General features: G+C 41.7%; 1 protein-coding gene across 2 annotated transcripts; it reads left to right on the top strand.

The window, feature by feature from the left end:
* The first annotated feature begins 2,262 nt into the window (after window positions 1-2,262).
* On the top strand, window positions 2,263-22,767 carry LAYN (layilin). Of its 2 annotated transcripts, XM_006912826.2 has the most exons (8): window positions 2,263-2,456; window positions 3,087-3,110; window positions 5,450-5,747; window positions 11,401-11,558; window positions 15,707-15,739; window positions 16,344-16,427; window positions 18,569-18,671; window positions 20,270-22,767. In XM_006912826.2, exons 1-8 carry the CDS (start codon window positions 2,372-2,374, stop codon window positions 20,631-20,633), a joined length of 1,149 nt encoding a protein of 382 aa, XP_006912888.1. In that variant the 5' UTR covers window positions 2,263-2,371; the 3' UTR covers window positions 20,634-22,767. The 2 variants fall into 2 exon arrangements, with proteins under 2 accessions (XP_006912888.1, XP_024903253.1); XM_025047485.1 differs by lacking the exon at window positions 3,087-3,110.
* The last annotated feature ends 3,462 nt before the right edge of the window (window positions 22,768-26,229 follow it).

The raw sequence follows: 26,229 nt of genomic DNA, 5'->3' as shown, positions 1-26,229 counted from the left end.
TGGGTTTGAGCTTGTCAAACTAAAGATTGGACCCTGGATCAAGATAATTTCACCAAGAAAAATTCTATTTTGTGAGCTTTCTTGGCAACTAGGCTCCCCCTGATGATACTTCTCTGCATTACCAGGTGTAATCATCAAGTATTACTGCAACAATACTACATGACAAAGTGATCTGAAACAAACATTTATTCTTGCTTACACATCTGTAGGTCAGCTGAGGGGTTGGCTGATCTAGGATTAGCCAGACAGCCCTGTTTCAGACCACAGCACCTGGGGCAGGCCTGCTTCTCACTGCATGTCCATTGATTGAGGCAGCTCTGCTCCTCATACCTTCTTTGGGATATACATGATCCAGAGGGATGTCTGAGCTCCGTTCCTCTCAGAGCAGCAGAGAAGCAAGGGAACAATCAAAATATGTGAGGCCTTTTCTGGTCTAGGCTCAGAAACTTCTGGTTCATTCTGTTGGCCAAACAAGTCACATGATCAAACACAAAGACAAGAGATAGGAAAATATACTCTGCCCTTTTAGTAAGAGGAACTTCAAAGCCACATAGTAAAGCGTGTAGATAGAGGGTGGTGTGAAGAATTGGAGTTGTTATCGTAATCTACTACTTAGGTTGACTGCATACCTTAACAAAGTCTATGTGAACCCAGAGTCAAGGTATGAAAGGGAGAACTCAGGGCACAATTTACTCAATTGGGTCAAAGTAATGGTTTCTCTAAGTTGTTATAGATGTAATACTGGAAATAAATCTTTTGCACTTGACATTAAGTGCCCAGATATCTACATACTTGAATGTCTATTTGCCTTATCAACCCTTCACAAAACTCTTTGGTAACTTTTAGTGTTACCAAAATTTAAGTGAAACACAGGTAAAAAAAATAAAAATAAAAAATAAAATAAATAAATAAATAAAATACTTGCCCCCTTAAGACATTAAATGGAGAAAAGCAGGACTGGAAAGACCATCTGATGCCAACTCAAGGGCTGCTTTTCATTATAGAAGCTCTGCCTTTGTTAGAATAATCAGGAATTTCTAGAAGGAATGTATGTTGGGCATGAGATATTCTAATTCCAGCATAAAAATGGTCTGTAAATGAACTTGCCATAAGGTCAGTCCTCATCCTGCTGATGGTACTGTTTTCTGCAGTAGCAGAGCTTTCCCATATTATCAGCTGGTACTGAAACAGATCCCTCCTCACCCCCAGCCTGTATTCAGGTTTGTTTGTCTAAACTTGCAGTGGCTCAAGCTGAGACCAAAACCCAGAAGTCAGTAGCCCAAATGGAGCTTCCGCTGTGCTTCACAAGAACAGGGAATGGAGGGAAAGGCAAAGAAATCAGACCCACCTTCTTAGTACCTTAGTTTTTGGACAAGAGGCTCACACCTTATTGTCTGAATAGATTTTAAAACATTTTGCTTACTATAAGAAGCAAATGTAAAACACAGCTATTAGTGGGAGTTTAGAAGAAGCACACATGAAGGGCTGGGTTCATGAGGAAAGCTTTTCCAGAGAACTGGTGTCACTCATAGAGGCGGGGGGTGATCATCTCTCTTCTATCATAAGTCCAGAGCTGAACAATCACCCCCACCTCCCAACATGTGACCTGCAAAAAGCAGTACAGTATTATTTCCTTGCTGATTTCAGGGTCACCCTTTGGCTTCTCGAGGAGCTACTCTCCTCTCAGCCAGAACTCTAACTTAGCTTCCTTCTCTGGACCCTAACCACGCTGTCGCATAACTTGCCTGGCCAGTAGGCACACTGCCTACTTCGGCGTTCTCTACATCCACCACTACTTTCTTAAGGGTAGCCTTGAGCTCCTGGACTGCTCTCTACCCAGCCCCAGATAGGTCTCAGTGCCTTGCTTCTCCCATCTGCCCACGTTGCAGAGCCGAGAGCTTGGGTGAATTTGGCTATGCCTGCAGGATTCGGGGTGAGATGTGGTTGATTTTAGCCACAATGCTTCTCTTCCTCGGATTTCTGAGAAGTCAGACTGAGGTTTTCCCCGGCCCTGCGTCCTGGGCAATTGCAGTACCTTCTTGAGAAGCTCGGAGCGGGGCAAGGAGCTAGCTGGCTTCTCTCTCTCCTCTGCTCGCTTCCCTCAGACGGGCGGGGTATCCAACGCTGAGCCTGCTGGAGGAGGCCGTCGGGGGCGGGCCAGCCAGAGGGGCTGCCCTCCCCACAGTGACGTCTCAGGGGGCGGAGGGGCGACAGGCTGGCTCCGCGCCCTCCCCGCCTCCTCCGGGTGCTGGGTCCATCGGTCCTCTGGAGATGCTGCTACCGCCGTTGCAGTTGTCGTGCACACTACTGTGGGTCCGCCAGCTCAATTGCGGTAGCGCCCAGGTGTCCGAGCGCGCACTAGAGCCCGGCCATGCCGCTGGGAGCGGCGCTGCAGGCTGTGCTGCTGGTCATGCTGCTGGCCGGGCCCCGGGGCGTGACCGGTCGTCTGCTAAGCGGTGAGTGCGTGCCCTGGGGCAGGGGCTGATTCCCGGGAGGGCTCGGCGAATGCACCCACTGCACCCCAGGTACCGCTATCCTCTGGAACGCTATGCCACTTCTCTGGCCCTCTGCAGAGTGGGTGGGGGTGGCGTCCCCACCCTACTAGTGGACAGCCCTCCGGCGCCCCCTGCTCCAAGGGGAGCAAGCAATTGCCGCGCGGCTGAGACCCGCCTGGATTTCCTGCATAGCCAGGACCGCTCGAAGTTCGTTCCCCTCCTGGGGTTACCGGAATTTGGAGGACGTAGGCTAGGTGGGACAGTGAGCAAATCTGCCCCAGTAGGCGCCCCCTCGGCCCGCTCCATGGAGCGCGGCGAAACAGTCCCCAGGACCCCATGCAGAGTGGGCTCACCAACTCCCTTGCCCTCCCCCTGGAGACGGCGGCTACAGTAGGGATTCTGGATCGGCGGTGCCATGGGAACCCAGTCTGTTACTCCTGGTCTTTTTCGTGGGGAGGATGGCTGGATCCAACGCCGGGAATAAGAGCGCTTAGAGATCGGAAAAGAAGCCTAGTTGGCGCGGGACAAGCCCCGCCTGACTCTGGGGAATGACTCTCTGTTTCCTTCCTCCTGTCGTGTCACTAACTGCAGCCTCGGACTTGGATCTCAGAGGAGGTACAGTGCTTTGGCTTCTTCCCTCTTCCATTCGTTCTGCATGTCGCGGGGTGTGGGGTGGGGGGGTATGTCTGTTCTCCTTTCTCAGGTCCACCTTGCAGGCGACAGACTGGCCAAGAGAGATGGAGAACGAAAACCTGCACTCTGTTATCCGTGCTTTCTCAGCTGATTTAAAGAACTTAAAGCTGGTTTCAAGATGGGGTGGAGTGCGGGACAGCGAAAGAGGAGTGTAACTGAATTAGGCTGCTTGAGTTAGGGCTGCATAGGCTCTATCCTTAGCCATGGGGTACACAAGGCTCTCCTATCCTTCCCCTTACTGTAAACGAGAAGAGAAAGACACTTCCTGAAGGCAAGGGAACCAGATGTGCCCCTTCCCCGCCCCAACCCTCTCCATCCAGCTCTGGCACTCACCAGCTGACTTGCGATGTCCGGAGTGGCCGGCCGCTACAGGAAACTCCTTTAAAGTATTTTGTTTTCCCTTGATAATCACATGGTGGAAAAGCAGGAACCATCGGGAAATTCAACTCCAGTTTATGTGTTACTGGTGGCCAGGCTGGGGTTTCCTGGGACTCATTCATTTGTTGCTGCCTCATTTGGAGCCACCTTTAGGGACTCATAGAAGTTGGGCGGGCCCAACCTTCTCCCCAGGCAGTAGCTCAGCTACAGCCTCTCTGGCCCGCAGTCCCCAGTCTTTCTGGAACATCTCTTTACCGAGATGTTACGCTTTTAAGTCCTCCTATTTTACCGATGGACCAGCACTGTTGGAATTTCTCTATTTAGCAATAGCAGAATGACAGCGAAAGGAAAAAGATGCAAAACTCTTATAACTTGTTGCTTATTTAGAATTTCTTTACCAAAGCGAAGAAAGAAAAAATAGAAAATAAGAAATCACAGGAGCTTTCTGGATTATCTGTATGTGCTCTGTTCTCATTTAGCACCGAAAATGCAGTTTTAACTATCTGTGGCCTTTGCCCTGTATTCTGGACAGTATTGAGAATAGTGAATGCTATCTGGCTCCCTGCACAGCGGCAAACCACGTTAGGGAAATGAGAACTTACCGTGAGGGCTGGGAAGAGGTTCCCAAACCAAAATCTTTTATCCGTCTCTTTGGAAACAATTCACACCCACAACCTACGATTCGGCTTTCCAATGCAAGAGATTCCTCTTGTTGAAATGTGGTTTTCACTTTGTACATCTGGATTCAGAAACATATGCTGTCTGCTCCTGTGGGATAGGAACTGGAGTTTGTTTCCTTATTTACAGCACCTAGCACAGCACCAGGCACAGAGTGTACACTCAATACATGTTGATGAAACAAAGGAATAATGAGGCTAATGTGTCAGGTGCAGCAAGGCTTCAGGCACCCAGACACAAGCTAAAGTGTTGTGTACTGGTGAACAATTTATTTGGACCTCTGTAGAATCCCATCTATTTGTCTGAGATGATCTTCTGCCTTTCAGGTCTCAGTCAGTCAGAGACACATTGCATGGGCTTGCAGAACAACATGAGCATAGAGTGAAGTAGGAAGTGGGCAAAATATAGTTCAGTGGTTAATGTCATGATTTTATAATTAGATCTTGGTTCCGACTCAGGCAATGCTGCTAAAGCTATGTGACCTTAGCCAAATTACTTAATTTCTCTAAACCTCAGTTTTCTCATCTATAAAATGGGGCATAAACAATGCCTACATTGAGGGATTACTATGAGAGTTCAATGAGATAAAGAATGTGTATAAATGTAAAAGCCCTTAGCATAGTTCTTGGCACATAGTTAAGAGTTCATTAAACCTCAACTTTTGTCTTTAAACAAGAGCAGAAGCAGAAAACCCTATGGATCTGATGCTCCTACCTTCTGCTTACACCACAGACTGGGTGAATTCTCAGTCCTGCCACACAGGCAGAGGTCTCCAGGGTTGAGGATCCCACACCTGACTTCAGAATGCATCTCTTACCTGAAGGAACTACCAAACAGATGACTCACTTCAAGCCACACTATCCCCTGAGACTCCCTAATGGCATGAAATGATTTGTGTGCCTTTAAGTGAAATCATAAATCTTCATCTACCTCTCTTGTAAAAGATGGTAAAAAAAAATGTCTGCTTTCTTAGAATCTATAATGAAGCAAATAAAACATGGAATCACTACACAATATAGTTTAACTCACTGCATCTCCAGGCTGGGAGAGGTATTAATTTGCTCTAAGAACCCTAACTGACATTTTAACACTGATGAGTAATCAGAATCCCTGCCTGGGAATGGCTTCATTCACATGCCTCCAGGCATCCCTGCCCTGGTGTACTGTGGGGAATACTGAAATAGATTGGCTTCCTTTTTCTCTAGGACAGCTGATCTGCCGGGGAGGGACACGGAGGCCTTGTTATAAAGTTGTTTACTTCCATGATGCTTCTCGAAGACTGAACTTTGAGGAAGCCAGAGCAGCCTGCCGGAGGGATGGGGGCCAGCTAGTCAGCATCGAGTCCGAAGATGAACAGAAACTAATAGAAAAGTTTATTGAAAACCTCCTGGCATCTGATGGTGATTTTTGGATTGGGCTCAGGAGGCGTGAGGAAAAACAAAGCAATAGCACAGTCTGCCAGGACTTTTATGCTTGGACCGATGGCAGCACATCAACATTCAGGTAAGTGTGTGGAACCCAAAGCGGCTAATTCACTTGACATAACACAAAAAGTGGGGAGGCTGGATCTACGGTGCCACGTCAATGAGGAAATGGAGAAGGCCTCAGCAGGCAGAGCCCTAAAGAGGATGCAGCAGTAGAAAAGCACTGACCAAAGCAGTTTGGAGAAAGTGGTGAATCAGCCTTGATCTGGGCCCAGTTCCTTTCCCAAGAGTTCTGCTCAGGAGGGTGTGGCCCAGAAGCATTGTTTTAATGGCACGCAATGCTTCAAGTCAGTGGTTCTGGCTATCTGGCTTTTTGGACTAGAACTCCAGTGAGAGATAGAAGGTCTGTGGGGCTAAGACTTAAGATAGGACTCCAGACCAAAGGAATCATGATGATGGGCAAGAAATCAGAGCCAAGATCTAATTCGATGAATTGACCAAGAAAAGACATAAGGAAGTCTGCAGTTTATAGGACTCTCTTAAACCCACAGCATCAAGACTCACTCATTTCATACCCCACCCTGGCACCATGGCATTGCCATAGTCCCCCTCCCTAGGAAATGCAGTGATGTCGAAAAGCATCAAATTGAAAGACAGACATAAGACTGGGAAAATGTAACAAATTTAACAAAGAATTAACATCTCTTTGTGACAGAGTTTATATAAGTCAATAAGACACTAAAAGTTTATATGAGTTAATAAAACCCTAAAAGATAAAGAGGCAAAAGACCTGAGCAGACAGTTTACAAAATAAAAAATCTAACTGGTAAATAGTCATATGAAAAAAGTTTAAACTCATTATCAATCAAAAGAATGAAGATTAAAATATATAATTTTTACCTATTACACTCAAGACAGCATGTCAGCATCTATCAAAGTCCATTCATTATGCTGATTAGAACCACATTTTCATCTAAGTTCCAGAAGTAGCTCCTCCATAATTCTCATAGACCTCTCTTCCTGGGAGAAATTTAACAAAGGAAGGTTAATAAGATGAACTTCACTCCCCACCACTGCAGCTGATCCCAGGGCCACAACTGATACTTACTCATCTCCCTCTACTTTCTAATCCAGATTCCCCTCACCCTCCGCTCAGGGAGCCTCAGTGGCTTACCTTGTGGTAGGACCCAGCCTCTCATCCCTGAGAAGTGTGAGGCCCTAGTCACCTTACACTTACCAGGCTAGAGTGATTGCACTTTTCCAATTACCATCAAAACTGAGCACATGAGTACCAACAGGTACCCAAATAGATAACCTGGACACCAAACATATTTGTAACAGCAGACCTGCTTCCACCTCATGATTAGGGTCAGTTACCCCTGCCAAAATAATGACTCCTCTTCTTGCCTGCTGGCCCCTGGACACAGGGATTCCAGAATGCCCAAGAGGCAGCCATAGCTGATAGTTCAATAAGGCCCTTGCTATATCTTCTGATGGAAGTATTCCCCCTTTAGGTACCAGGACCTTTAAACTCACAGAACCCAGCATTGCAGAAACAAGAAGCACAAATTCTTCAAGTGTGTCACTACCAGTGAGAGTAATCAGGGCTACTCTTGCTGCTACCCCTTGGCTCTCAGACCCATGTATTCTTACTCTTGGGGACACAGGATGATACAAAGGTCATTGATTCAAAGTATAAACTGCATCTTGGAGGATGATGTCCTGTTCTCACAACATACTGCCTCTAAGCAAGTGCTTCAGCTGTGTTTTCAACAGCTCTTTCATCACTCTGTCAGTCTGGCAGCTTCAGGATGGTACAATATATGATGTGACTAGTAAATCGCCTGGCCAGGTGCCTACTCCCACACCTCCTTTGCTGTAAAGTAGGTCTCTCGATCTGATGAGATGTTACTTGGGATTTTGTGCTGTTAGATCAATTACTGTGTAAGCTGACTGAGGCCCTGAGGCAGGAAAGGCAAATCCATACCCAGATTGTGTGTCTATCCCTGTCAAAATGAATCATTGGAAGGAGTCCAGTGTAGTCAACCTGCTACCAAGTGTCTCTTAGGGTTGGTGCTCTTTCAGGGACCTAGCACTGGTCTCTGTCGCTGGCAGGTTGGATTTTTAGCAATTGCTAGATCAGCATGGAGAGTGGAAACCAACACTACGGAGCCCATGCATCCCTGGTGTGTATCTATTGCACCGGCACTGGAGTAGCTAACAGGCTGGCTGACATCGACTGGCTGAGTCATTTTGTCTCCCTGGTTGTTTAGGGCCTCTTGCTAGATGCTTTCTGGTGGGCTTTAATATGGGATAGAATCTCATACTTTATGCCTAATGCCATATGTCTGTTCACATCATTCTATCCAATTGCTCCTTGTCCCCAGTCTTCCACTCTTTCTCCTTTTGGAAAGATTTTTTTTCTCCTGATCGGCTGGCCAGGCTCTCTGCCCTGAGTCCTTATATATTCTAACCTCCAATAACCCCTCTTTCCACACAAATTGGTTAACCAGGTACACCAACTAAAATCTGGCCATTGAGAGATCTTTCAAGGCCACCTCTGAAGGGGGCTGTAGTGCAGCTATTGTCCATTTGGAGTTGTACTCCCATACTTGCCTGACCTATCCACAAACCAAACTCAGGCTGATTCTGTCTCCATCTGTTAGTTGTAAGGGGTTCTTTTAGGTACCATAGGGAGAGGCTCTGGTACAACAGTGATAGATGTCACAGCAGTCTGCTCTACCTATTCATGCAGCGCCCTTTGGTCCTACTCATAGAATGCCCTTTAGTCCTGTATGTACCTCTTCCATATTCTAATGGATGGACTCCATACCTGGCCAACCTATGACTAGGTATGTCTGACAGTACCTCTCTTGGTGCTCCTTGCCTAGTAGCAAGCCAGGAATTATTTTACGAAAGGTGATTCTTTCTCAGCTACAGATGACCTGGCCTTGCTACAGAATCCTAGGGGTCTGTATTGTGATTCTCTCATTGGAGCTTGGCACAAATTCTTTATGACATTATTTTCTCCACCACTGATACTTCTAATAATAGAGTCTGCTTGATCATATGGCTCACATGGCAAGACTGCTTACACCACAGCTTAGACCTGCTTCAGAGTCCCTTTCTGCTCTGGATCCCATTCGAAGATGGCTGTCTTTTGTGTCAGCTGGTAAATGGGCCAGAACAGTATTCTTAGGTGTGAAACATACTGCCTCTAGAACCCAAAAGAGGCCTATTAGGCGCTATGCTTCCTTCTGCAAGTTATTGCACGAAATCCTTTTAATTTGAAAGAGATGTTCTGGCATTCTCCAGATCACTGGACATCGACATCTACACATTTTCATGAAGTGGCAGGTCCCTGAATCTTCACAGGGTTTATCTCCAACACTTGCAGCACGTGAGTCTAAAACCTCCAATGTACTAGCAAATTCTTGCTCATCGGGTTCAATTAGCATGATGTCAACAAGATAGTGGACCAGTGTAATTTTCTGCAAAATGTCTTGCCAGTCCAGGTCTCTTCATACCACATTATGATGTAGGGTAGGAAAATTAGTATAGTCCTGAGGCAAGACTATAAATGTATACTGTTGTCCATTCCAAATGAATGCAAACTATTTCTGATTTTTTTCTGATACAGATTGAAAAGAATGTGTTCATCAGATCTTCATAGTAGGTACTAAGGGCATACTAAGTACCTTCATAGTAGGTACTTGCTTTAGCAAAGAGCTAGAGGACATGTTATCCAGCTCTAGCAAAAAGCTAGGGTGCTCACAGCTACAACTGAGGCTTCTACTTGGTTTAGTTTATGCTACTCCAGTATCATCCTTCAGGATCTGCCTGGTTTTTGCAGGAGCCAGACTAGTGAATTAAATAAAGATATGATGGGGAATACAACCCTTGCATTCCCTAGATCTTTAGGGGTAGCACTACTTTCTGTCATCTTCCCCTGGGTAAGATACTGTTTTTATTTACGGTCTTGGAGAGGGTGGGGAGGAGTACAGTTTCAGAAGCTTCCACTTGACCTTCTCTACTATTATAACTCTTAACCCATAGACTTTCGATTCATATATTTGGGGTCTGGGGAATGACCACCAGATGGGTCCCACTATGAGCTGGTCCTGGGCCAGAAATCCACTTAAGATCTGGCCTCAATATGCTCCCACACTAATGGGTAGCCTTGACGACAGTTCTAGTCTTTGGATATCAACGTCTACTTATACTTTGTGTCCAAAAGTCTTTATAATATTTGGGTCTTCCTCTTTCCACAGTATATGATTACTTGAATAAATGGTCATAGGTCCCTTTGGGAGAAAAGGGGAAATTATTACCATGCGTACCTGCTGTAGTGTTGAAGGGTCCTTCTTCCTGGGAACCAAGCCAGTGGGTTCTGAGCCAGCTTTTAGGCTCAGAGCCCACTTTTTATCAGTGGGTTCTGAGCCTAAAAGCTGGCTCAAGTCCAGAAACTAGGTGCCAGGTATAATATTCCATCCATTCTATCATCTGTAAAATGAAATGGCATAAAGCCATAAGGCCAGTGAGGAGAACAGGCAAGTCAGGGTAGGAGGCCCTCCAACAGGGTTGGAAAATGGCCTGAAGGCAACTAATGAGATACAGAGCCCAGCCTCAATTGAGGCGCCCAACTGTCCAGGCACAATATCCAAGCAGTGTTGCAAGCTCAGCTGTTGTCCAGGCACATTCGACCCAGTGGGTACAGCAAAGGATCTTCCTTTTAGAAGACAGAACACAGCACTTAAGCAAAGCCGTAATGGGGTGCTATGAGGAGACCTGTCTCTTGGCTGTCTCCTAAAGAGGGGCTCTGACAAGAGTTAGGCAGAGCAGTAGGGCCCAACTATTAATCTCAGCATTACGGCAAGATCTGAATGCTAGAAGGCAACGGCTCAGGTGGGTAACCAGGCAGACCACAGAGTCCAGCCCTAGGTCAATGCATGGGGTGGGTGCTCACAGCACTGAGACTCTCTATGGAATCCAAAGCCTTGACCTGGCACCCACATATCCAGCTGGGTAGCAGCACCATTTAATTCTAAGTACCACTGAGTAGTGGAGCTTAGGCTGCTATTGCACCCCATCGGGAGCCAAGGAGACAAAGACAAGAAACCTAGCAGTGGAGGCTGACAGAGGGGCTTATCAGCCTGATGAAGTGGAAACAACTGAAAAAGACTAGGTGGGCCTCCTACTCTTGTTCCCACACCCTCATCTGCTTTGACAGCCTCTACATTTTAAGAAGTCTGGTGCTTGAATTTTTCATCTACTTCCCAGGGCTGAGAAGGCAGTTATAGCCAATTAAAAAGTATGGGGAGATGGGTAGCAGGGCAAGCTCTGGATGAGATAAGTCAAGCCTCTTCTCAGTGCATCTGATTCTTAAAAATAGAAAAACAAATCCAGTTATCAAAAAGCAAGAAGGAAATAAAATCATCCAGACTGGTTCTGCTGGCTGCTTTTTCTCATAATTACTTGGCAGACATCATATGGTAATATAGTCTTCCCTGCAAAGAGATTTTGGCAAATGTCAGATGATTGATTATGATGGTCATATTAGAAAGTGTGTGATTCTACTTACTAGAAGTACTTCGATTCCTCCCTTTCTCTGTATTATGTTCTGAAGTAGAATCTAAAGTTCATGAAGCAGTGAAATTCGATGGGAAAACAAGGCTTTTAAGTCCTGTGGCATCTTTCTCCAGTTGCCCCCACTGTTGACCCCTTTCCTACAGGAACTGGTATGTGGATGAGCCTTCCTGTGAGAGCGAGGTCTGCGTGGTCATGTACCATCAGCCGTCAGCACCCACTGGCATCGGGGGCCCCTACATGTTCCAGTGGAATGATGACCGATGCAACATGAAGAACAACTTCATTTGCAAATATTCCGATGGTAACGAATCCTCTCCCAAGTTATATGGTTGAATTCTCAACTTCCTCTCTCATTTCACAAGCAGCTGCTAGTTCCAAGAATTTGTTATGTGGTCTCTGAGAAAGCTTGCAGCAATATTAAAGATTGGGATTTCTTGTAAAGGGAAATGTAGCGACATTTTCTCGTTGAGGAGTAATTCTAGCAAAGAAGAAGGGTATCAGATGCTAAGAGAAGGGATGAAGAAAAGAAAGGGTCTAATTTATATATGACGAAGCAAGAATTATGAGAACTGCAGAAAACAAAAAGCCCTCTAAATGGACAATTACCAATTCTTATTCTTTCCACATGTGAGTTTGGCTGTAGAAACTTGGAATAAAGAAGAAATGTGAAAGGAACCTGGCCGTTATTCCTGCAAGTCTTCTAACAGCCATGTGAGATTATTTCTGGGGCTTTAAGGAAACAAAATAATAACCAGAGGAGGTAGATGATAAAATACACTGCCATTACGCAGAGAGCAGACACTTTAATGAGCAGGCTCAAACTCCCGGACCACCTTCTATACATGTCTTGCAAATTCAACTGGTATTTGCTTCTAGATCTGTTAAGGGTTTGGCTACAGGACTGTAGTCTCATTCTACTGGAGTTTCCCAAACTCCTCCATTATAACTGACTTTGATCTAAACTTGAAGTGACTTTTAATCTGTCCCTGAAGTTTCTCACCTCCGTGAAGCCAACTGCTTGGTTCCATTTCTGGATACTTTCCTGACAAGAGTAGAGCGACTTGTTAATTATATCTAGTTGGTGACTAAATAATCCCGTCATTTAAAAATTGTCTAAATTGGACTATGCTTTTGCTGCAATTTTTGCTGCTAACAGGTTTCTTTCCTCCCTTTTCACCCCCTCAAAGTTGTCTTAGGCAGGGAGGTTGCAAAGACAGAGGCTGGCTTAGTAAGTCACCTTTCAGAGCAACGAAAGCAAAACATTTGTTAAAAACTGGCTTCCCATCACTTTGAGAATTATATCCTATTAGTGCCATGATTTAAAATTTTGTACTTTTTAAACATTTTTTGAAATGTGAGATTTTGACAGTTGTTTTTATATCCTTTTATTTTTGGACTCTAACCTAGTTCATTTTTTAAAATCACACTGTTTATTGCTTTTGCTATTACCTGTATTAGACTGAATCCTGGCAGGAAAAGATATATAAGTTTAATGAAAAGAGTATATTAAAAGGATATTTGCAGAAATGTGGGCAAAGAGCAAGAGATGGTAAATGCCCAGGGACTAGCTACAATAGGAAGCTCTTATTATCCATAGGCCTAAAGGAGTGAAGGGAGAGAATGGCTTTAGCGGAACCCAGAGAAAGCTTAGGGTCATGGAAGAGGAGCCACCCAACAGGAGCTGTGACCATACAGTTTATCTACTGTCAAACCACAGTGAAGTGGGAAGAGAGGAGAGGAATAAATACCTGGACCTCTCTCTCCTCCTGCTCTCTGAACTCCTGCCTCTGCCGCTCATTGGTTAAGTTAAGTCCATTCAGAGGCTGAAGGACAAGGGGGCTCCAGTGACACAATCCATAGATGTGAGCCTCCAAGAACACAGAGAATAGATCTGGCAGAAGGAGATGGGAATATAGAAAAAAAACTAACACCTTGCCTTATCCTCAGGATAAGTTCACACACCTTAGCATGCCATAAAGGATCGGTGTGATCAGACCCTTGCCTCTCTCCAGCTTCATTCTCACAACTTCTCCCTGCATTCCATTTCTCTCTGTGCATTATGAAATTCCCCACAAGCTCTTAATTGCTGTTTCCTGTGCTTGGAGCACCCTTCTCCTTTCCCAGTCAACTCTTCATCTCAACTCACCTTTCAGGTTCAAGTTAAACACCACCTACTCTCATAATAACTAAGTGCAACAAGTGATTGTGTATTGAGTTCTGGATAAGGATGATGAGGATGATGATGAGGATGGTTTCCTATAAAGGGCATTATTAGGACAATTGGGAGAATTTAAATAAGGTCTGTAGATAACAGGATATCAATTAGATAACAGGATATCAATGTTGATTTGTTAGTTTTGATCATTATACTGTGGTTATGTAGGAAAATGCCACACCCCACATCTTCTAAAATACACATCGAAGTACTTAGGAGTGAAGCATAACCAAGCCTACAACCTACTCTCAAGAAAAAAGTTATGCATGTGTCTGTATATGTTTTCATACATACATGCATCTATATGTAGATATAAATAAAAATATAGATGCATAGATATAAACATAGAGATATATATAAAGAGAATAATTAAATGAATGAAATGTGATAAAATGATAATATTTAGGTGGAGGATTGTGGAAATTCTTTGTACCAGTCTTGCAAATTTTCATAAATCTGAAATTACTTCAAAAGGAAATGTAAAAAAATTTCCTCTGCAAAACCTTTGAGGGCCCCTCCAAACTAGGTGAGGTATTCCTCCTGTGAGGATCCTAGCACCACACACACAGTACTTTAACCACCTATGTACAAGCCCTGTTGCTACATGGTTGGCATGAGGTCTGGAAACATGCATGTTTGACCAACTAATCTCTCTACTTGATGGACTAGGGGAAGATCACCCAGTGCGGTTCTAACAGGATGGCACATCATCCTTATGCCAGAGTGGCAAAGGACTGGTTGAATAACATCTAAAATCAGATTTGACCACAAGACCACATAACCACATAGAGTAGGTGGCACGCTAGCCAGATCTGAACACTTGATTACGTCTGGGGTATGCTAAAGGCAGAGGTGGATTCAGTGAAAATCAGAGACAAGTCAGAGGCAAGGCATTGCAGATGCACTGCAGCATGGAAGGAAATGATGCACTAATGTGCCATTTACTGCAGTTTTGCACAGTGGACTGAACCATGTAGGGACAGGAAAATGAACAGATCACGTAATGTTATTGAATATACTATGTATTGTAATGTAATGTCATGGAATCGATATTTATTAATATTGTCCTCTATTTCCATATTTTATGGCCAAACAGTAGTGTATAAGAGCCTTAGAGGGATGGGACCATTTCTCATTTGCTATTGCATCTCCACCTAACACAGAGTTTGTCTCCTTGTGATTTTAATTTTCATTTGAATTTATTTAGTTCCAATCCCAGTTCAGCTACTTATTAGCTGTGAGATTTGAACAAATTATTTATTCTCCCTGTACCTCAGTTTCCTCGTGTACGAAATCAGAATAATAATAGCACCTACCTTATAAAGCTGTTATCAGGATAAATGTGTTTGTTTTTATAAAACAGAACATGATGATGTTTCTGTCATACAGCATATACTATATGTGTGTTTTTAAATAAATTAATGAATTTGCATCATCTCTACAAACTCATACACTTACGAGAAGATGATTAAAAGTCTTCTCTAAATAGCCTTGACATCCTGGCCTTAGGACTGTTAATTCTAAAATCTCTCCTTTAAGGACCCCATCCCTGTGAATCCTAGAATATCCCATTAGCATAAGAGTTTGACTACCAGTATAAGAGGCTGACACACTCCCAGCCAAATGTAAAAACATTTGATATAAGTTGTCTATGCAACCTGACTTTTCCAAGGCTCTCTGAAATACTTAAAATGACTCAGGGTTTTAGATCACCAGTCTCTGCCTAGGGGCTGGCCAGTGATCTGCTTAGCCCCCCAACCACTTCTACCACTTGAAGATCAATGTTTGTTGCTTTCTAAACATCCTCAGTAGGAATCGTTAAAATGTCTTGGGTTGCTTTAAAATAATCCAGGCTTGAGTATAGCTGGGAAGGAGTAGGAATTATTGTTGAAACTAAATTAGCCATATGTTGATAAGAGCTAAAACTGAGTGATAGTACATAAAGGTTCATTCTACCAGCCTTTCTATTTTTGTGTATGTTTGGAAATTCCCATATTTAAATTTTCAAACTACTTTTTTTTAAAGAAGTACCCAAGCAAAGATAGGGGAAGGCTAGTCTTTGTGCACAAGTGATTCTTTAGACTTACTATCCCCATCCCTGGCATCTAGTAACACTAAGATAGTTTATTAGATGACTGAATGAGCAAATAAATGGATGCCATGATCTGGCCAATTTCATTCAAACGGCATGCAAATTTAGTTATTATTTTTGTTTTTATTTCTTTCTGCTACAGAGAAACCAACAGGCCCTTTTATTGCTCCTGGAGGTAAGTTTGTCTTTTGAGATTTTGGTTAATTTGGGCTATTTCACAGCCCTTCATAGGCTTAGTAGCTATATTCTTTATATCAGATTATTCAACAGAAAGACCACTGGTGCTAACCCAGACTATTTGGACAGGTATATGCCACACCCAGCCATAGTTACTGACAAATAGTTCAGTAATCTCACTCTCTAGCATTGCCTATTTCTCGAAGCTTTCTGTAAAGGAACAGTTGTAAATTTGGTTTGGGATGTTACCTGTCATTATTGACAATATGAAAGGAAGAATTCAATCCAATTAAACAAGAAGTGAGCCAAACTGATAATTTATGGTCCTAGAAGTGAGTCATTGGTCCTTCCCCTTTATGTGCCCTGATGCCAGCTGCCTGCTGGTTGTTATGATTCTTGGCAGGAAGAGTCCACCAGAAAGAAGAAGACGATTAAACTTTCATACCAACAGATTCTACCCTCTACTTTTCTATGTTTATAAATGACACTGGTCAAATTGCTACTGCTCTTTGGCATCCCACCTTGAACCTGGTAGCACCTCAGAGAATATCTGAATTATGATGCCTTTCTCCAGGTTCTCAAGTCCATGTGTCTGTCTCCAGGTGAAGGAACAGAGCCAGCCACACCCATACTTCCTGAAGACATAGAAAAAGAAGATGCCAAAGAAACTTTTAAAGAAAATGAAGGTGTGTACAAAACTCACCTGAGAAAAATAAATAATGGGACTCTCTTGATCACAAATTACCCACTTTCTTCTTTCCCACAGCTACTTAACAATAAAACTAAACAGGGCATTTGTGACTTTGCAAAAACTGCATTATATGTTAGATTTCATCAGTGAAATATGCAAGTGGAGCTATCCTATGACAATTAAGGAGATTAGACTATACAGGGGCAAAAAATCTGTGTGAAGACAGAGCCTTGGGAACCAACCAGAAGTCATGGGGAGGAGGAGAGGTCAGAGGCTGAGAGAATGGATGTAGAGAAATCAGAGCAAAAAGACCTAGGCTGTGATGGAAACATCCATGATTAATATTCATTTGTGAAGCAAATAGAGGAAATGGGCAAAAACATTTTAAAAGTTAAATCATAAAAGAAAATGGGATGATAAATGGGAGTGCTAATGGACTTTCAACCTTGACTCTCATCTTGAGTTTTGAGAGGGAGATCTGGGTTTTTGTCACTGAACAACTTTAAAAAAAAAACAAAAACAAAAACACTTAATTTCTCTGTGCTTCAGTTTATAATTTGCATAATGGAAGTAACATTTTTCTCATCTACCTGAGAGACTGTGTCCATAAAATAAAGTAGAATATTGCAATACTGCAATTAAATTTTGACACTAGCCACCCTGAGTTAGTGCAGATCCTATAGTTTAAGGATTCAAACCCCGAAAAGACTGCCTTCATTTTGGCCACACGTTCTGGGGCCCCCAGGCCACTTACACTTCTGATCAACTGGCTATAAATCCAGAGGGTGCCCACAATCCCATCAGGTTCATTAATTCCATAGAACAATGCAAAGAACTCAGAAAAATGTTATACTTAGGACTACATTTTATTATAAAGGATACAAATCAGGACTAACCAAATGAAGAAACACATAAGGTGAGTTCTGGAAGGGTCCCAAATGGGAGTTTCTGTGTCCACTCCCTGTAGATCAGGATGCCTTATCATGCTTCTGACACACCAATGTGTTCACCAACCAGAAAACTCCATTGAGCTTTGGTGTGCAGAGGTTTTATTGACGTGTCATTACATAGGCATGATTGATTTGATCATTGGCCATGTAATTGAACTCAATCTCTGGGTCCCACTCACTCCCCACCAGTCCCCATCCTGAGACATTTCTGCCAGCATAACTCTGATATGGTCATGAATAACAGTCACTCCTATTACCTGAGAAATTCCAAAGATTTAGAGCCTCCCTCCCAGGAACCAGGGACAAAGGCCAATCAAATCTGTTATTACACAACAAATACTATATAAAAATGTTTTGATAAAAGTACAAAGTGCTATGATGGCATTTTTATTGCCTTTTGTTATTGTGGTGGTATTTAAAGTGGGTTTTGTCTGGGCTTTTTTTTTTCCTTTGGTGGTTGTCAGGTTTGCAGCCTTACGGAAAAAGAAAGCAATAACCTCTGGATGGCTGGGAATCTTGGACCAGTAGGAGTAGAAAAGGGGTCAGTCCCCTTCCTTGATTCTTCCCAAAGCCCCTTGAGAGAAAATTCTCTGGTTCTAAGAGAATTTTAAAGGACAGGAAAGGTCAGGAAAGCAGACCTCGAAGAGCCCTCCAGTCACTGCTCATGCTCCCAACTGGATTCAGTTCATCTTAGGTAGATTCCACAGTCTGATTCATGTGCTTCATGTAATCTTCTCTTTCCTGGTAGTAACTCTGAGACTTTTGGCTTGCTTCTTTTTCCTTTCCTCTCCTTGACCCCAACTTGGGAGCTACAATTTCTGTCCTTAGAGTCAAAGACATTATCACTGCTCAAGCAGCCCCTGCTTCGTTAAGAGGAAGGACAAGAGAGAATCTCTTTCCTCTGAGGAAAAAAAGAGTTAATAAACAAAACCGCCCTTCCGATATTTTGCATGAAACCCAAAAATTTCACCTTTTTCTCTATTACTTATGATAATAGGGCCGGTAGAAAATGCTCACTTATTAAAACTAGAAGACTTTGCTAACTGGGTAATTGTATACCTCTTTCCTTCCAGAAATGTGCTTTTTGGAATACTCTGTGTTGATGATGTTTATTATGTTTGTTAAAGCCTATTTTGAAGCACATAAACACATCACTAATACTGATAATACGCGTTTTTCTTTTCAGAAGCTGCCTCGAATCTTGCCTACTTCCTAATCCCCAGCATTCCCCTTTTCCTCCTCCTTGTCGTCACCACAGTTGGATGTTGGGTTTGGATCTGTAGAAGGAGGCAAGTAAAACCTTCATCATGTAAACCTTTATGTCTTCTGAACTCTTTAAGATTTGGACATTGCCCTGTTTACTTCATTAAAAGCCATGGCAGCTCCAAGAGAACCACCACTGCAGATTTGAGAGTAAATTCTCTGCCGTGCTCAAAGCATTCAGAAGTACTAAGCATTTGTGCTTAGTTGTGATTAAAAGAGTGATCTTTTATTATTCGTTAATGTTTTCGAGTGGAAGATTTTAAATGACTTGAGGCATAGAATTGTTATTCATCTCCTGTGTACCCTCTCGTCACTCAGCAAAGTGCTCTCATAAATGTATGCTCTCACTCCAAAAATTTTTATTGGGTGAGGGAAGGAATGAATAGTGAGCCATGTGAAAAGCAACTGTTCCAGCATTCTGGCAAGCATCTGAAACTAAATCACTTTATTCAAAATAAAATAGCCAAATCCTTTTAATTGACATTTCTTTTGGTTGAATACACAATTTTAGATTGCAACAACATAGCTACACTAAGTAACCTTGTTGTCACCATTTTTTAGCTCTTCTCAGCTACCTTTTATTCCCCACCATCATGGTATACATAAGATCTGGCATCCTTTGATGACCAATTTAAGATGAATTAGTAAAATTCCAGTGTAGAACCTACTTCATTTAGTAACAACATCCTTATATGATTATTAGAATTAAAGCAGTTAATACATGCAGAACGGGCATGTAGTAAGCACTAGAAAATGTTAGGTTTTACTAGGATCGTTTTTATTAATGTCTTCTAATCTGGAAATAGAATTCAGTCCTAAAAAAATTACAAATATATTTTCCAACTGCTTACTCTACAGATGGTTCTTGATTTCTCTTCTTTACTGTTCAGCACCTCACCTGTTTTGGGAATTGTAACTCTAAAGCTGGACTCTGTCTCAGAGGTTTTGACCTATTTTTGTGCCACATGCCCCTATGGCAGTCTGGTGAAGCTTATGGACTCCTTCCCAGAACAATATTTTTAAATGAATAAAATAATATACACTGGATTGCAGGAGAAGCAATTATACCAATATGTATTGTTTAACAAAATATTTCCAAAAATGAATATGTGATACTGTGATACATAATGCATCTTTCTTAATGTAGTGGTGGATATAATTCTCATAATTTTGAAGTAGAGATGAGCATAAAATATTTTAAGGCATCTATTATAACCGATATAATAAGAAAATATGATTTCTGTTGGTGATCAAGTCAAAGATATTGCTAATTCTACTTTGGTATACTGCTTACATTTAGAATTGAAGGACATGCTAAATTTCACTTAGAGATGAGTTTTTTAAATGTGATATTCATGGACCCTCCGGGGGGCTCTGGAGATCCCAGGATAAGCACCTCTGTTCTATGCTGTGGCAGCAGTGAATGACAGATACATGATCGCTTTAAACATAGCAACACTTTCCTGTTTTGTTATCAAAGCCCACACCTGTAAGTTTAGGTAGGTGAGAAGCGTAGTGTGGTGATTGCCCAGGATGCCGTCCTCCTGCTGTTGGACCAGGAAGCACAAGGATATTCTAAGTTCGCTTGTCTAAAACACTCAGCCCTGGTTTTGTTTCTTTCTAGGAAACGGGAGCAGCTGGGCCGCAGCACAAAGCAGCAGCACACCATGTGGGCCTGTCCTCACCAAGGGAACAGCCCAGACTTAGAGGTTTACAATGTCATACGAAAACAAAGTGAAGCCGATTTAGCCGAGACCCGGCCTGACCTGAAGAATCTTTCATTCCGAGTGTGTTCGGGAGAAGCTACTCCCGATGACACGTCTTGTGACTATGACAACATGGCTGTGAACCCATCTGAAAGCGGATTCGTGACTCTGGCGAGCATGGAGAGCGGCTTTGTGACCAATGACATTTACGAGTTCTCGCCTGACCGAATGGGGAGGAGCAAGGAGTCTGGATGGGTGGAAAATGAAATATATGGTTATTAGGACACATGAAAAACACTGGAACTAACAAGAATGGTTAAGAAAATAAGCAAAAGTTTCCTATTTTCTGTAAGGAAGACAGTCAGCCTATGAAAATGCTCAGATCAGGTCCTAGGGGTAAGCATGTGATCTGCATTAGCCCTTTTGGGTCCACAAGTTTTGACTGTATCCTTTATACCAGCCTCTCCGACAGCTGGACCTTATGAGAGAAAGCACCTTGCCAAGGGTCCAGCACATAGTAGAAAATAAATGTCAGTTGATTGATTATATCCAACTTTCAAGAGACAGTGTTTTCATCGGAAGGGATAAGGTTGTGGCCATGGGACTTGAGAAACCCATGTTTAGGTTCTGTTTTTCTTGCTCTACACAGCAGCACACACAATCACAAAGAGACAGACATTATAGAAGCTTTCAAAGCCTACATGTGTTAGCATTGGCTGGCCTGTGCCTCCTCTAGTCATATTGTCTGGTTTTTTTTTCCCCCAAAGAACCAAATCGAATAAAAAGCAGGAAGCAGCATGTTAGTCAGTCTGTGTCTACAGCCTTTCCTCTGCATGTGGCCTCAGGAGACCTTTTTTTCTTTCTCTTGACATCCAAACTTGGAAATATCCAACTTGGAAATACTTTAGAAACTAAAAATGAAATCAAGTCTCAGGCTTCTAAGCTATTTATGTTCCCAGCCCTGATATTGCACATTATTCTGTTAGTGTGTTTGTTTCAGTGAGGCATCAACATAAAATTACTAACAATGATAATGGTTCTTTCCTTTTTGTTTTAGGGACCTGACTATTTCCAATACTTTTGAGCTCAAATCCAGAGAAAAGTTTCTATAATTATTAGTAACATATTACTTGCAATATGCCTTGTATCTAAGCTCAACATACCAGTTTGTCATGATGTTGTGGTTGAAAGCGTTTGATCCAAACAAAAATGAATTATTGCTAAAGCCGTCATCAGTACCCCCACCCCAGGCTCAGGATCAATGCCAACACCCCACTTTAGCCATGTCCTTGTCAGTATTTCTGATTCGGACCACCACCCCCAAAAGTCAATTCAGCAATTCCTTTCTTCCAAGATTTCCCATCGTTCCCCTATGAAAAACAAACAAATGGTGTGATCTAGACTAAATAAGCTCTAAGGTGTCTTCCAGTTCTAAAATTAGTTGATTTCCATATGACTGATTTTTTTCTAGCTTATCGTTAGCATGTTATGCCACATTATTTCTGAACTTGTAGTAAGACATAATGAATAGCAAACTGTAGAGAGAGGTGAAGGTCTAGAAAATTGCACACCAGGAGATGGAAAAGCAACAAAGCCAATTATTCTGTAAAGCCCCTCTTTTTTTCTTTCAAAGAGCAGTTAATGACTAGTAATTGCTAATTAATCTTGAGTTATTTTTGAATCCTGAGTTTGAACAGCAGAAGGAAATGGTGTCTACAATGAGTCATCAGAGCAAGGGCATCAGGAAAAAACAGTTTTTCCAAAGTAAATAAGACTAGATCAGGTCTCAAAATATATATAGGTTTTTAAAATATAAAGCTATTGAATATATATTATCACAAAATAGGTACCCAAGAATTTTCTATGGTGGGTTACATATTTTATTCAGTAAAATTTAGATCTCTTCATGAGCTCAAAATTTGTGCCGTTCTGTTCTTATTTTTTCTCATATGACTTGTGTTTGGTCAAAAGCAGTATCAAACAGAATTCATAATCATTTGACTGTATTGGTGTAATTAGCCATTGAGCATTTCATGCAATGCAACTTTTGCCGCCAAGTTAGAAACGGCTTTAATTGTTTTTACCACCAGGTGGCAGTGTTAGGGTACCATAGAAATTTTACTACTAGTGTTTATTCGTTTCTGGCAAGTAACTTCCTACAGCTATAAGGGACGAGAGAGTCAAAAAATAAAATGATACAAGTAGAAATAAGACAGTATAATAAAGTAGTTAAAATCCTGGGTTCTGGAATCAGAGTGTCTAGATTTTAAATCAAGTTTTCTGCCACTTATGTGGCTCTGCAATTGTGAACAAACTATTGAATTCTTTAAGTCTCAGTTTACTCATCTGTTGTTGTGTAACATTACCTACCTAAAAGTGTTGTTGTGAGAATAAAATCTCAAATATATGCAAAGTATTGGCACATGTTATGGCTTGAATTGTGTCCCTTAAAATTCATATGTTGAAGTCCTAACCCTCAGTACCTCAAAATTCAATCTCATTTGGAGATAAGGGTCACTGCAGATGTAATTAGTTGACATGAATGAGGCCAGTCCAGTGTTCTCTAATCTAATATGGCTGGTCCTTATAAAAGGCAGAGAATAGGACACAGAGACATGAGCACAGGGAGACCATCTTGTGAAGATGATGGGAGATATTGGGTGGATGCTTCAAGGAACCAAGGAATGCTGGATTGCCGGCAGTTCACCAAAGACTAGCCCAGAAGCCAGAAACAGATTCTTCCTCACAGCCCTCAGAAGAAACCAACCCTGCTGACACCTTGATCTCAGACTGCCAGCCTCCACAACTGTGAGACAATAAATTTCTCTTTTTGGAGCCACCCAGTCTGTAGTACTTTTTTACAGCAACCCTGGGAAATATGTAGCACATGGTAAGTACTAATTTATATTAGCTGTTATTAGCCCTATATACTTCTAATTTAATTGTACTGAGACAAGATTGTTTCTACTGTAAATTTAAAGTGCATTTTCCAGCTATCACAAATTTATATCTCTCCCCACCCCACACCCCAAATCGTGACATTCTGTAGAGCAACAGAGGGCAAAACTCTCAACAGAGGAAAGGGATTTCGGTGAAATCTAAAAGGATGCCTGCTAACAATGAGAATTATGAGGTCTTCATTCTCTGACGAAGTACACACAGAGGCCACGTGACCCCCTAGAAGGGGTAGGATTTGGAGCCCCCAGATGTGGCATTGAGTCACGTGACCACTTGCTTGTAAAGATGTTAGTTCTTATTATCAGAAGGGGTCTCCTGCTGGTTGGAAGGTTGGATTTAATAACCTGTAACATCTCTCTTCATCTCAGTGCATGCATTTCAGTCATTTTCTTTTGACCCTAAAGAAGCTGGAAGAGAAAAGGGCAAAGAAGCTTGGTGGTAATTTGTTTCTTTTTCTTTACTAGGATCTAGACTCTCTAATAGCTAATTTTATTAAAGATTGAGGTCAGCTTGGTAAAATTAAAGTTGAATAGCTGCCCCTAAACTCCAAACCTATATCACATACCTCCTCACTATTTACTCCCAGCCCTACCTACAAGGCAATGAATAACAGTCTTAAATAAATTGATCTGGAATAGGCAACACTGCAAGTTATCCTACTTAGCAGATAACTTACCCCAAATTATCCCTTCTCCACACTCAAAAAGAGACTCTACCCCACTGAGTAGACTGGAGGGCTGTCAGCAGTTTAGGGGGGCTTGGAGTTGCCTCTTTTGTGTGTATGATAAAGAGAACATAGGAGGGAATATTACGTGCCAAGGTGTCCCAAAATGCCCCACACCCAGGTCATTGCCACAACTTGCCACCAGGGAAGACCTATCCTCAGGTTGAATTGGAATTTTAACTAAAAGGAATTACAGCTGTGGGGAATGTTTGGTTGCTGACATGAACCAACCAACCAGAAAAGACATCTTGAGAAAATTGGGAAAATTTGAACATGGACTGACCATTAGATAAAATTAAAGATTTATATTTGTCTTTATCAGAAGTGATAATGGCACAGAGGTTTTATCAAAGATAAAAGGTCTTGTTGGTTAAAAAGTTCTGCAGTAAAATGTCCTGATTTCTGGGATTTGTTTAAAAATATGCTAGCAGGAAAAAAGGTAGAGGAGAAGAATGAAAACAAGATTAGCAATATTAAGCTAAGTAAAATAAGTCAGACAGAAAAAGACAAATACCATATGATTTCACTTATATGTGCAATCTAAAAACAAAATAAATGAACAAATAAAACGAAAACAAACTCACAGATACAGAGAACAAATTGGTGATTGTCATCCTACAGAACTGTGAGACAGTAAGTTTCTCTTGTTGGAGCCACCCAGTATAATGACTAGGTGAAAAAGGTGAAGGGATTAAGTACAAATTGGTAGTTACAAAATGCGGATGTGAAGTACAGCATAGGGGATATAGTCAATAATATTATAACTAAGTATAGCACCAGATGGGTACTAGACTAAACGGAGGGAATCACTTCATAAATTATATAAATGTCTAACCACTGTGCTTCACACCTGAAACTAATATAAAATAATGTTTACTGTCAACTCTAAAAAAAAATTAAAATAAAAATTTTTAAAAAACAAGATTAGCAAGCTGTTGATAATTTCTTATTATCGATTAGTGAATGAGAGACACATGGAGGGTCATTGTATTATTCTATTTTTATGTATGTTTAAAAGTTTCCACTAAAATTTTTTTTTTAATAAAAAGAATGGGAAGGGGGAAAAATTGCAGGTCTCCAGCCTCTTTACTTGGCTGAAAGTATGCTGAGATGACAATACGTATCAGATACGTTTTATATCTTTCCAGAGTGCCAAGGAAAATGCCTGGTACACAGTAGATCAATAAATACTTGTTAAATACATAAATGACTAAATATAACAAGTGTGTTCTTTCTTTTTATATTTCAAGGGAAATGTATAATAAATAATCATGATACCAGAGCCAAACAAATCCAAAGGAACCTCCAGGAAACAAAAATGTGCAAATGTACCAAGAAGTTTTGCAGAGTAAGTCCATATGGGATTTTAAAAAACAAAACAAGTGCTGTAGGACTTTATTATGAATCAGATTTGCCAATGTCAATGCTGAAGAAGCCAGTCCTGAAGCCAAATAGCAGCATTTGTTTCCCAAACACTGATTAAAAGAAATATTTTTCAGTTGCCATAGTTTTTGGATCTATTTTTGACATGCACACTGAATGTAGCAAATAATATGGAAACTCTGGCTCCCTTCATTGCTACTTGACATTGAGGAATCTAACCTCACCCATGAGGCCAGAAAACACCAACTTCACAACCACAAAGATAACTTTCCTCGGTTCCAGGCAGCCAGCTCCAGTACTATCTGCATGATGGTTAGTCATTTCTACCAGTAGCATGGGCTTTAAACCTGAACACTGCGTGCAGTAAAGTAGCCTTCAAGTTTGAAAACTAGTTAGATTAGACTAAGCCTTATGCCGTTGCATGAAAGCACTCATGGTATCTCTTTGATAGTGTAGATAGCCCTATATATTACTATTTTTTAATTATAAAAATTTAAAATTATACCATCGACCCTCCATATTTGCAGGTTCCATCCATATCCATAGATTCAACTAACTGCAGTTCAAAAATATTCAGAAAAAAAAATGTTACATTGTGGCTGACGTGTACTATGTAGTTAGGCCTATAATTGTTGCCTCTGAAATGAACATGTACAGACTTTTTTTCTTGTCATTATTCCCTAAACAATATGGGATAACAGTTATTTATACAGCATTTATTTTGTATTAGGTATTACATAAAACCTAGAGATGATTTAAAGTATACGGGAGGATGTGCATAGATGATATGCAAATATTACACTATTTTATATA

Source organism: Pteropus alecto, unplaced genomic scaffold (genome assembly GCF_000325575.1).
Source record: "Pteropus alecto unplaced genomic scaffold, ASM32557v1 scaffold224, whole genome shotgun sequence".
NCBI classification, from domain to species: domain Eukaryota; kingdom Metazoa; phylum Chordata; class Mammalia; order Chiroptera; family Pteropodidae; genus Pteropus; species Pteropus alecto.
The sequence above is the reverse complement of the archived record's forward strand: the minus strand, read 5'-3'. Positions and strand labels throughout refer to the sequence as shown.

Bases quoted from the DNA above. Each gene is read 5' to 3' on its own strand.
- LAYN (XM_006912826.2), top strand. From the start codon at position 2,372: ATGCCGCTGGGAGCGGCGCTGCAGGCTGTGCTGCTGGTCATGCTGCTG. The intron at 2,457-3,086 runs GTGAGTGCGTGC...CACTAACTGCAG, and splicing joins GACCGGTCGTCTGCTAAGCG to CCTCGGACTTGGATCTCAGA. The intron at 15,740-16,343 runs GTAAGTTTGTCT...GTCTGTCTCCAG, and splicing joins CCCTTTTATTGCTCCTGGAG to GTGAAGGAACAGAGCCAGCC.